Source organism: Oncorhynchus kisutch, linkage group LG1 (genome assembly GCF_002021735.2).
Source record: "Oncorhynchus kisutch isolate 150728-3 linkage group LG1, Okis_V2, whole genome shotgun sequence".
NCBI lineage: Eukaryota > Metazoa > Chordata > Actinopteri > Salmoniformes > Salmonidae > Oncorhynchus > Oncorhynchus kisutch.
The window spans coordinates 36,702,928-36,715,708 of NC_034174.2; the positions used below are offsets into that span (position 1 = coordinate 36,702,928).

At 41.4% G+C, this 12,781-nt stretch overlaps 1 protein-coding gene across 3 annotated transcripts in view; it reads left to right on the plus strand.

The window, feature by feature from the left end:
• The window catches only part of LOC109895278 (sodium channel protein type 8 subunit alpha), a 117,033-nt gene that overhangs the window by 85,893 nt on the left and 18,359 nt on the right, over nt 1-12,781 (plus strand). For 2 of the 3 annotated variants that reach the window (XM_031822881.1, XM_031822875.1), the window contains 2 exons: nt 3,360-3,533; nt 6,361-6,483. In XM_031822881.1, coding sequence (XP_031678741.1) covers nt 3,360-3,533; nt 6,361-6,483 — 297 coding nt within the window. The remainder of the gene's footprint in view (nt 1-3,359; nt 3,534-6,360; nt 6,484-12,781) is intronic. The other variant, XM_031822877.1, reaches the window with a different exon arrangement.

The window sequence follows — 12,781 nt, forward strand, 5'->3', positions numbered from 1 at the left end:
AGCCTAAAATAGCTTTTTTTCCTTGGGTGGACTTGGGAAATGTCTCCATTTGTTTTACTATCCTTGTGTGGACTTCAGGTAAAACCCAAAACACACAGACTAACAGTTTAGCTCATACTGCACCATTAAGTACTGTCTTACAGTAAACCGTATCAGTTCCGACAGAATGTACTGAAATTGAATAATTAAATCGATAAATATTTGATTCCCCCATCATGCCTTTTACCTGTCTACGACTGTTTGTGATATGATTCTTGCTAATGAGCAGCAAAGTTCTGTAATGCACCAACCTTTTAACCAAAGGAATCCAGCTTAGTTTTCAGCGTTCTGGGGGACTGTAGCACAATGGTGATTCAGAATGCTTACAGTGCCTTCAGAAAGTATTCAAACCCCTTGATTTTTTACACATTTGTTGTGTTACAAGGTGGGATTAAAATTGATTTAGTTGTCATTTTTTTGACAACGATCTAAACAAAATACTACGTAATGTCAAAGTGATTTCCCCCCTCTAACATTAGTAAAAATATTATGAAAAATAAAACAGTAATATATCTTGATTACATGGGTATTCAACCCCCTGAGTCAATGCATGTTGGAATCACCTTCGGCAGTGATTACAGCTGTGAGTCTATCTGGGTAAGTCTATCTGAGTTTTGCACACCTGGATTGTACCATATTTGCATTTTTTTTTCAAGCTTTGTCAACTTTTCAAGCAGATTTATGTCAAAACTGTAACTAGCCCACTCAGGAACATTCAACGTCGTCTTGGTTAGCAACTCCAGTGTACATTTGGCCTTGTGTTGAAGGTTATTGTCCTGCTGAAAGGTAAATTGGTCTCCCAGTGTCTGTTGTAAAGCAGACTGAACCAGTTCTTCCTCTAGGATTTTGCCTGTGCTTAGCTCTAGTACGTTTATTTTCATGTAAAAAAACCTCCCTAGTCTTTGCTGATGACAAGCATACCCATTACATGATGCAGCCACGACCATGCTTGAAAATGTGAAGAGAGGTACTCAGTGATGTGTTGGATTTGCCCCAAACATAACGGTTTGTATTCAGACATACATTACATTTCTTTGACAGTATTTTTGTAGTATTACTTTAGTGCCTTATTGCAAACAGGATGCATATTTTAGAATATTTGTATTCTGTACCTGCTTTCTTCTTTTCGCTCTGTTATTTAGGTTAATATTGTGGAGTAGCTACAATGTTGTTGATCCATCCTCAGTCTTCTCCTATCACAGCCATTAAACTCTGTAACTGATTTTAAGTCACCATTGGCCTCATGGTGACATTCCTGAGTGGTTTGCTTCCTCTCCGACAACTGAGTTAGGAAGGACACCTGTATCTTTGTAGTATCCGGGTGTATTGACACACCATTCAAAGGTTAATTAATAACTTAACCAAGCTCAAAAGGATATTCAATGTCTGATTTGAATTATTTTTACCCATCTACCAATAGGTGCCCTTCTTTGCGAGGCATTGGTAAACCTTCCTGGTCTTTGTGGTTGAATCTGTGTTTGAAATTCACTGCTCAATTGAGGGACCTTGAAGATAATTGTATGTGTGTGGTAGAGAGATTTCGTAGTCATTCAAAAATCATGTTAAACACTATTATTGCGCACAGAGCCCATGCAATTTATTATGTGACGTGTTAGGCAAATTTTTACTCCTTCACTTATATAGGTTTGCCATAACAAAGGGGTTGAATACTTATTGAATCAAGACATTTCAGATTTTCATTTTTAGTTCATTTGTAAACATTTATAAACCATTATTCCACTTTGACATTATGGTGTATTGTGTGTAGACCAGTGACACAAAATCTCAATACAACAAAATGTGGAAAAGGGTGTGAATATTTTCTGAATGAAAGTTTTCACTTCCATTTACTTTTTCCACATTTTGTTGTGTTATAGCCTGATTTTAAAATTAAATGTAGATGTTTTTGTCACTGGCCTACGCACAATACCCCATAGTGTCAAAGTGGAATGATGTTTTTCTGAATTTTTATAAATGAATTAAAAATGAAAAGCTGAACTGTCATGAGTCAATAAGTATTCAACTCCTTTGTTATGTACCCCACACATACAATTATGCGTAAGGTCCCTCAGTCGAGCAGTGAATTTCAAACACAGTTTCAACCACAAAGATCAGAGACGTTTTCTAATGCCTCGCAAAAAAGGGCACCTATTGGTAAATGGGTAAAAAATGTAAAAGCAGACATTGAATATCCTTTGAGCATGGTGAAGTTATTAATTAACCGTTGGATAGTGTATCATTATACCCAGTCACTACAAAGATACAGGTGTCCTTCCTAACTCAGTTGCTGGAGAGGAAGGAAACCGCTCAAGGGATTTCACCATTAGGCCAATGGTGACTTTAAAACAGTTACAGAGTTTAATGGCTGTGATAGGAGAAAACTGAGGATGGATCAACAACATTGTATTACTCCACAATACTAACTTAAATAACAGAGCAAAGAGAAGGAAGCCTGTACAGAAAAAAATATTCCAAAACATGCGTCCTGTTTAAAACAAGGCACTAAAAGTAATACTGCAAAAAATGTGGTAACGCAATCAACTTTGTGTCCTGAACACAGTGTTATATTTGAGGCAAATCCAACACAACATATTACTGAGTACCACTCTCAATTTTTTGGACTTCCTTACCAAGAAGACAGTGAATGTTCCTGAGTGTCCCAAGTTACAGTTTTGACTTAAACCTGCTTGAAAATCTATGGCAAGACCAGAACATTATTGTCTTGCAATGATCAACAGCTAATTTGACAGAGCTTGAAGAATTCTGAAAAGAATAATGGGTAAATATTGTACAATCCAGGTGTGAAAAGCTCTTAGAGACCCAGAAAGACTCACAGCTGTAATCACTGCCAAAGGTGATTCTAAGATGAATTGACTTAGGGCTGTGAATACTTCAATACATTGTCGCATGAGAGAGAACAACTAAATTCACATTGTTTGCCAGGAACATAGGGCAGTATTACCGTTAGCACAGTTGAATCCCAAGACTTTAGATGCAATCAGGTTTCTGTAGAGAAAATAATACTGTATATAAAAAAGACAGCATATCACTTTTTGGAGGACTGAGACAGGATGGTCTTTGCCAATTTGACCAATTTAACCTTTAACCTAGCACCTTTAACACTATATACTGTAGTTTTCAGAGAATTCATATTTCAACAGGAAAAGCAAATGTCAAAAATATCTATAACACCTTTAACCATAGAGAGGGTCATGAGTTTTTCACATAACAGGAAAAACTCTGAGGCCTAAACACAAGACAAGACATCCAGTCACGTCAGTGTTGTTAACCTGCTGCTGTTCTGTTTTCCCCTCCCCCAGGCCTTTGAGGATGTGTACATAAATAAGAGGAAGACCATTAAGATTATCCTGGAGTATGCAGACAGCGTGTTCACCTATATCTTCATCCTGGAGATGGTGCTCAAATGGGTGGCCTATGGCTGGGTCAAATACTTCACCAACGCCTGGTGTTGGCTGGACTTCTTCATTGTGGATGTAAGTAACTTATCCAACTGACTCTATGTTACTTCTTGCCTCCTCTTATGATTTCCTTCCTCCATCTTTCCATCCTTTATTATTTTGTGCTGGTCTCTCTTTTAATCTCTTTTTATCTCTCTTGCTTTGTCTTCATGTTCTTCTTCTCTGGCTATGTCTTTTATCTCTCTTGCTTTGTCTTCATGTTCTTCTTCTCTGGCTATGTCTTTTATCTCTCTTGCTTTGTCTTCATGTTCTTCTTCTCTGGCTATGTCTTTTATGTCTCTTGCTTCTCTCTCTGTCAGTCTTCGTTTTATGAGAGTTGATGAGCTTTTCTCTCCTCTTCCCAAGTTGGATACTGTTTCCCTTCAAGCACACTGTAGCTGTAACCAGATGACTCTTTGTTCCTGATCTGAGACAACTTTGATAATAAGGGACTTGAATATCTCAAATGATGAAGCTGCAGTGTGACCATTTAGCACTGATTGCAGATGCTGGGTATAGACATGACATCAAATCATTACCTATTGACATCGAACATTTAGCAGGCATAACAAAACTCTCCCTTATTCCCATAAATATACTCTGTATAGTACATAACTCAAACATTTGCCAATTCGACTGCTTTGTCAACAACATTTGACCAATCTTTTAAGTGGATTTAATTTATTTTAATGCTATTCTTACCCTCCAGCTGAAATGTTGAAAGGCCTGGCATCATTCATTGATATTATGGCCTTTCGTGTTGTATCTCTCTACACTGTTTAACTAACTCTATGGGCTAGTGTGTTATCTGTTGCTGTGGAGTTGACCTATCTTGTCATTGCTGTGAGTGAACTGCTGTAATATGGAATATTACAGCCTGAGATGGGAGGTGTAGTATTAGCAGTGAGTCAACAATGTGGTTTACAATAGCACTTTACTATGTAAACAACCAAGGGGAACCACCATTTGCACATAGGTGATAGTAGGGGTAGGGGGTGAAAGGCAGGACGATAAATGGGATGGCGGGGACCGTCAACAATTTTTGACATTTATCCTTAAAGAAAAATCTAAAGAAAAATGTTACACTGTCCACATGGGACACATCACAATGCCCTACAAGCTCTCTTCGGTTCTGGTGTTGCAAAGTGGGGGGTTTCATCCATTGTTGCTTTCCCCAGTAACATTTTTCTACTGTTGTGTATCGAAGGCTGTGGTGTCTGTATCTTCCCCTGTCTCTGGAAGAGCAAATGTAAAGTTATATTTTGCACTTGACCTGTCCTGTTGGATGTGTTGGGTTGGGTAATGTGATGGATGGATGGTAAGTCAAGTCATGACTTCTGAGTCTTAAACTCCATTATCAACTAATGTGTTATCATTCCTGATGGTTTAAGTATGTGTTAATGTCTGTGCTCAGTTTTGGGGGAGTGTGTGTGTGTTTGTGTTTGTTTGTGTGTGTGCGCCTGCCTGTGCATTGTGGGTTACACAGCCAGAGGAGGGAGGCATGACGGCCACTCCCCGCCTTTACTACAGGGGGCGCCAAGCAGACAGAGGCTGAAGGTGACCATCACCCCAAAGAGCAACGCCAGTGTAGTAGCCGAGAGGACAGTGGAAGATTTAGCGTGCTTTAGCATTAGAAAATCCAGGGGACAGACATGGACAAAGGCTGTGTGTATATACGATAGAGATCATTTTAATATTAAATCTTCCCCTTTGTGAAAAAGAAACCCATGGTTTAGAATAGCGTAGTTTCATCAGTAGTACTCAATACATTATGTATATATATCTATTGTACATTTTCATGAATGAGTGAAACCAAAAGATCAGCTCTTTCTCAAACACAGCCTTTGTCAACAGTTCCCAGAAGAGAAGAAGTCTGTCCCTTCAGAGCTGTGATAAAGTATAGTATTTGTCATTGGTAGACTCTAAGTATGTTTTAGACATATTTGCAAATCCCTTTGAATGAAACTGTCCCCTGTTTCTCAATGCCCATATAACAGTCCAGAGTCCTCTGCCATTTGATGAGGAATAAAGGCAGTATAATATGTTGTCCCTTGACCCAAATCCCCCCCTGCCAGTATCACGTTATCGTGGATGGTCATGGGAGACAGAAGGGAAGGGAGCTCAAGTTTTCTAACAGGCATGGTGTCCTGTGGTCTCCGTGCCTCTTTGACTCCTTGTGCCTCTCTGTCCTGTAACTACTCTACTACTGTGTCAAACCACATCTTTGGTCCCTTGGGTCACCTTATGTAAGCTATGGCTCCGTCATCAGTTCAACTTGTGGTCTAGAATAGAATGAAATGTGAGTATAAGATGGCTCAGGGATGTGCACATTCAACCTGTACCTTCTCTCGCAGGTACCTATAACCGTGTCTCTCTTAAAATTAAAAGGGGTGTTGTACTGCAGACGAGAGGGACTTGGCTTGGATGTGTTGAGGGGCCAGGGTAAGATTATTGTGGTTTTGTCTCGGGACTCTCCCTTTCACAGGTTGTCCTCTCTCCCACTCGTCCCCACTACCGTCCTCACCCTCCTGGCTCCCATCTCCATTGTTATACTCAACTGGTACTTTGTGAATTGTGTGACTATTGTACATTTACTGTGTGTCTTGTGAATTTTTGTGAACGCATTTCTCCTCTCAAATTTCCCATTTGTTTAATTCTGCTACCTCTTTTTCTCTCCCCTTATTTTCCTCCTCTTTTTCTGTCTACCAAACGTTGCTAGCCAGGTATACCGTAGAGCTTATTATAAGCTAAACCAAAACAACAATCAAAATTGGTCCAGTAGGGTCTATCTCTCTGTTACCCTTTCTAACTGTTTGGACCCTCTCTCTTCCTTCTCTCTTACTCTCTCTCTCTCTCTGTATAGGTGTCTATAATCACTCTTATAGCTAATGCGATGGGCTACTCCGATCTAGGGCCCGTTAAATCACTACGGACATTGAGGGCATTGAGGCCCCTTAGGGCCCTGTCTCGTTTTGAAGGGATGAGGGTAAGATCTAAAACACCAGGCAGCTGGTCCTTCTGCATGTCCATTCAACAGTTACAGCACCAATGCATGCTATAATGAACTAGACAAGATGATCATGGACAGCACTCACTTCAACTTAGCTAACACTTTCCCAGCCTAATTGTAGCCAAACCAATGTCCAAGTGGAGATTCAGGAAAATCAAAAATGAATGCCCACACTTGTGTCTTTGGCTCTGTCCCAAACAAAACGATGCTGAAATTACCATCTAGTTGACCACACGTGGGTAGGTAATTGCTTCAAATGTATTACAAGGATTGGATAACTTTGGGAGTTTCAGTAAGCAACAATTTGATAGGCCTACATGCCTTCAATTGCATTATCCTACTTTATTCCAATATTTTATTCCCACAGTAATTATTTATGGATCCATCTAGTTGTGGTTAAGAAAACAGTGCATGCTTAGTGGTGAGAGATGCGAAGAGATGGACAAAGTGGCATGCCTTGCAAAGTTTATAACTGGCATGAGGATGGTTAACACGCACTGGCTAGCAACCATGAAGATAGCAGTGCATGCCAAAGCTGCCTCAGCATTACGGCCACGTTTCATACTAAGCCTTAGGTAGAACTTTACTGAAATCATTGCTAGGTCATTTGGCGGAAATACAAGTTTTGGCACCAGCAATAGACAATGCCTTTGAGATATAAAGAAAAGATATGATGAAATTTAGTTAGTTAGTTTCAAAGGGAAACAAGTTTATTTCGATTATATCAATATTTGCTCATAAAGGCTTTTCCACTGCCACCATGTCAAACAAACAAATTATCTCTAGGCATTTATAAAATTGTACCAAAACTTCCTGTTTCTATCATAGCCTTCATGATTTTCTTTTATACGGTATGACTTTACTCGCAGAAAAACTGTGGATGGAAACTGTGGATGGAAATTTGCATGAAACGTTATCATTTTAGAAAGTCATGTTTAAAAGAAAACAAAGTCACCTTTATTTAACCAGGTAGGCCAGTTGAGAACAAGTTCTCATTTACAACTGCGATCTGGCCAAGATAAAGCATAGCAGTGCGACAAAAACTACAACACAGAGTTACACTTGGGATAGAGAAACGTACAGTCAATTACACAATAGGAAAATCTGTATACAGTGTGTGGAAATTTAATAAGGAGGTAAGGCAATAAATAGGCCAATAGTGGCGAAGTAATTACAATTTAGCAATTTACACTGGAGTGATATATGTGCAGATGAGGATGTGAAAGTAGAAATACTTGTGTGCAAAAGAGCAGAAAAACTAAAACAAATATGGGGATGAGGTAGGTAGTTGGTTGGATGGGCTATTTACAGATGGGCTGTGTACAGCTGCAGCGATTGGTAAGCTGCTCTGACAGCTGACGCTTAAACTTCAGTGATTTTTGCAATTCGATAAGGCGGAGCTATACATAGCAAAGACTTATAGATGACCTGGAGCCAGTGGGTTTGGCGACAAATATGTAGCGAGTACCAGCCAACGAGAGCATACAGGTCGCAGTGGTGGGTAGTATATGGGGCTTTGGTGACAAAACGGATGGCACTGTGATAGACTGCATCCAATTTCCTGAGTAGAGTGTTGGAGGCTAATTTGTAAATGACATCGCCGAAGTCAAGGATTGGTAGGATAGTTTTACAAGGGTAAGTTTGGCAGCATGAGTGAAGGAGGCTTTGTTGCAAAATAGGAAGGTGCAACTGATATATTAAGAAAGCAATGATTATTTCAAATATGGATTGAAAGGAATTTCAGGTTAATTGTAATGATAAAATATTGATTGGTAAAATGGAAATATGTTGCAAAGCTGCCTCATCACAATGTCAAAACAGAGTAGAGATGTAGAACTTGTGAAAGAAAACTGGAGAATAAAATCACTCATCCCAAATGAATGGTACGTCATTTCTTAACTGAAATTGGCAAGCTATTGTACTTCATTTAGAGCCTTCACTTCTACCATCGAGGGCTTTCAAGCAAGAGATCCTCCCTGTACCCTGTTCCGTCAATTACAGTTTCACGTGTCTCACTCTAACCTTCCGATGTAACACACGACTTACAAGAATCATCCCAGAAAACCTGACCCCATTGTGCCTAATGTGGTATTCAGCACGGACTAGCCCACACCAAGCCCACACCAGCCCAACACGGGCTAGCCATCACCAACCCAACAAAGGCTAGCCCACATGAATCCCACACCAGTCCAACATCACAGAGTTTTCAATCCCAGACTCTCAACAGGACGACATTTTGACAGACCAGAGCGGGGTTTGGGATGTCAATGAGAAAAGTGAAAAATGTGACCTTAGTTGTGATTTTTTTTTATTCTAAAAAAGTATTACAGTAGCTGAACATGTTTTAACTTTGATCAAAAACAACTTCATATCGGAGTGTCTTTGATTTCACGGCCTGCACATTCACGGCCTGCACATTCACGGCCTGCACATTCACGGCCTGCACATTCACGGCCTGCACGACTGTTAGACCCAATGACTTGTTTCAGCACATGAGCTTAGCTAGCTAACGTCGCCATGACATCGCCTACAAGTATGATCAGGGATTTATATTGCAGAAGCAGTTTCTGGGGTTATTCATACTAAACTATCTTTGCTGGCATGTTCTAGCCATCACCAGCCCAACCCAGGCTAGCCCACACCATTCCCACACAGCCAAATACAAATCAAATCAAATCAAATTTATTTATATAGCCCTTCGTACATCAGCTGATATCTCAAAGTGCTGTACAGAAACCCAGCCTAAAACCCCAAACAGCAAGCAATGCAGGTGGAGAAGCACGGTGGCTAGGAAAAACTCCCTAGAAAGGCCAATACCTAGGAAGAAACCTAGAGAGGAACCAGGCTATGTGGGGTGGCCAGTCCTCTTCTGGCTGTGCCGGGTGGAGATTATAACAGAACATGGTCAAGATGTTCAATGTTCATAAATGACCAGCATGGTCGAATAATAATAAGGCAGAACAGTTGAAACTAGAGCAGCAGCACAGTCAGGTGGAAGTTGAAACTGGAGCAGCAGCATGGCCAGGTAGACTGGGGACAGCAAGGAGTCATCATGTCAGGTAGTCCTGGGGCATGGTCCTAGGGCTCAGGTCAGTTGAAACTGGAACAGCAGCATGGCCAGGTGGACTGGGGACAGCAAGGAGTCATCATGTCAGGTAGTCCTGGGGCATGGTCCTAGGGCTCAGGTCCTCCGAGAGAGAGAAAGAAAGAGAGAAGGAGAGAATTAGAGAACACACACTTAGATTCACACAGGACACCGAATAGGACAGGAGAAGTACTCCAGATATAACAAACTGACCCCAGCCCCCCGACACATAAACTATGAGGCCATCCTACACCAACCTAACACAGGCTAGCCCACACCAAGTCCACATCAACACAACACAGAACAGCTTACACCAACCTAACATAGGCTTACCCACAACAAACCCACTACAGCCCAGCATGGGCTTTCCCACACCAAGCCCACACCAGCCCTTGTGCACACCATGCCCACAAATATTCGAATGAGCCCCCGCCTCTTTATTATGAAGTAGCTGGTGTGGAATAGCCTGTGTCGGGTTGGTGATGGCTGACCCACAGCAGCCCAACATGGGCCTGCCCACACTAAGTCCAGCATGGGCTAGCCCACACCAGCTTCTTCATAACATATAGGAGGAGGAATATTCAAATATTTGTGGGCGTGGCTTGCAAACAGTTATTTTTGTGCAACCGTAACTGAGTGTTGTTCCAGTTTAAAGGGTGTGTTGTGTGATGCTCAAAATAAGTCATGTGAAGAAGTCTTTAAAATAATAAGTCATTAAAGAAACAATTATGTAAGTGAATGGGGCATATAAGGAACAAATCAGATTTTCTAGTACGACATATATGTATGATAGTAACAACTTGGTTGTCAACAATGGAACATGTTTGCTAAATACCTTTAAGGTTGGAAAATTATACAATTTATATCTAAGTAAATAAGTTTGATTTGAATAAATAAATAATACATAATTGGGGCCACCTTCCTTGGGGCCAATCGGCTCAATTTGGGCAGCCTACATGGGACCAATATTTTAGCCAGCATTGGGCCCACATCGTGCCAATGTGGGCATGTTTGCTTGTACCCGTTTCTAGTGAGTACAATTATAGAAAACTGAATGTGTAAGCCAAGCCATTGGGCAGGGCTTATTTGTTGAAGCCTTGGCACGTGAGACACCTACACCAAGTGAGACTCATAGTAACATTTCTCACAGCTTAATATGCCGCAGTTTGTTATTGGTTTTGAACTTCACTTAGTTTCATCAGTCAATTTCCTGTGATGGATTTTGCCAGTACTGGTTGTTATTCTTTGAAATGTTGGTCTTGTCTCCTCTACAACTTGTAATTCCTACACAACCTCCCATACTGTATGTACCAACCAGCTCTGTCTACTGATCTCCCCACCTCCCTAGTTATGTCATGTCACCAGAGTTTGGTGAAATACACTACATGACCAAACGTATGTGCACACCTGCTCGTCCAACATCTCATTCCAAAATCATGGGTATTAATATGGAGTTGGTCCCCCCTTTGGTGCTATAACAGCCTCCACTCTTCTGGGAAGGCTTGGAACATTGTTGCGGTGACTTGCTTCCATTCAGCCACGAGCCATTAGTGAGGTCAGGCACTGATGTAGGGTGATTAGGCCTGACTCACAGTCGGCGTTCCAATTCATCCCAAAGGTGTTTGATGGGGTTGAGGTCAGGGCTCTGTGCAGGAGAGTCAAGTTCTTTCACACCGATCTCGACAAACCATTTCTGTATGGACTCGCTTTGTGCACAGGGGCAATGTCATACAGGAAAGGGCCTTCCCCAAACTGTTGCCACAAGGTTGGAGCACAGAATCGTCTAGAATGTCATTGTATTCTGTAGCGTTAAGATTTCCCTTCACTGCAACTAAGGAGCCTGAACCATGAAAAACAGCCCCAGACCATTTTTCCTCCTCCACCAAACTTTACAGTTGGCACTATGCATTGGGGCAGATAACGACTGCCACATGGTGAAGTGTGATTCATCACGCCAGAGAACGCGTTTCCTCTGCTCAAGAGTCCAATGGCGGCGAGCTTTACACCACTCCAGCTGACGCTTGGAATTGCACATGGTGGTCTTAGGCTTGTGTGCGGCTGCTCGGCCATGGAAACCCATTTCATGAAGCTCCTGACAAACAGTTATTGTGCTGATGTTACTTCCAGTGGCAGTTTGGAACTGTAGGGAGTGTTGCAACCGAGGAGAGACGTGCTACGTGCTTCAGCACTATTTCACGTGCTACGTGCTTCAGCACTAGGCGGTCCCATTCCGTGAGCTTGTGTGGCATACCATTTCGCTGCTGAGCCGCTGTTGCACCTAGACGTCTCCACTTCACAATAAAAGCACTTAAAGTTGCCCGGGGCAGCTCTAGCAAGCCTAAATTTGACAAACTGACTTGTTGGAAAGGTAGCATCCTATGATGGTGCCACGTTGAAAGTCACTGAGCTCTTCAATGTTTGTCTATGGAGATTGCATGGCTGTGTGCTCGATTTTATACACCTGCCAGCAACGGGTGTGGCTGAAATAGCCAAATCCACTCATTCAAAGGGGTGTCCACATACATTTGTATATATCTCAGCGTTAACCATCTGTAAATAACAATGTGAAGCCAAGCCCTAGAAACGCAACTCTTATTCATGTCCCTTGATGTCAACTTCTAAGTTTTATAGTCTCTCTTCAAACCGTATCCCGGAAGTTCTGCGTTACAGCGTGATTAAAATTTCAAGGCAACATGCGCATTAGCGGAAACTGCATTATTTGTTGATTTGTTGATTTGTATCCCCATTAGCTTTTGCAGAAGCAGCAGCTACTCTTCCAGGGGTCCACAAAAAACACAAAACATTACAAGTAACAAAACACTGATACACTGATAGACAAGGACAGTCAGACAAATAGAAAATACAATGATATGCAAACAATACAACAACAAAAATGACAAACAATACGAATAAAAATGTATTTGTGTGTTAGTGTGCGTGTGTGTCCCCTCACAGTCTCTGCCGTTCCATTTGCGGTAAACGCTGCATATGTCGTATCAATCGGAAATGACCTTTTCATTTCTATCCTGCAATCTGTAAATCTTCAGCGATACAGACTGAATAGAGCCCTAAACCTCCATAATACAGGATCATTCTGCTATTATTTGACTGATAATGTCTGAAACATTTACTCCATGTAACATGCATGTAATACACATACACCAGAGAACCATGTTTCCCTTCTTGGCA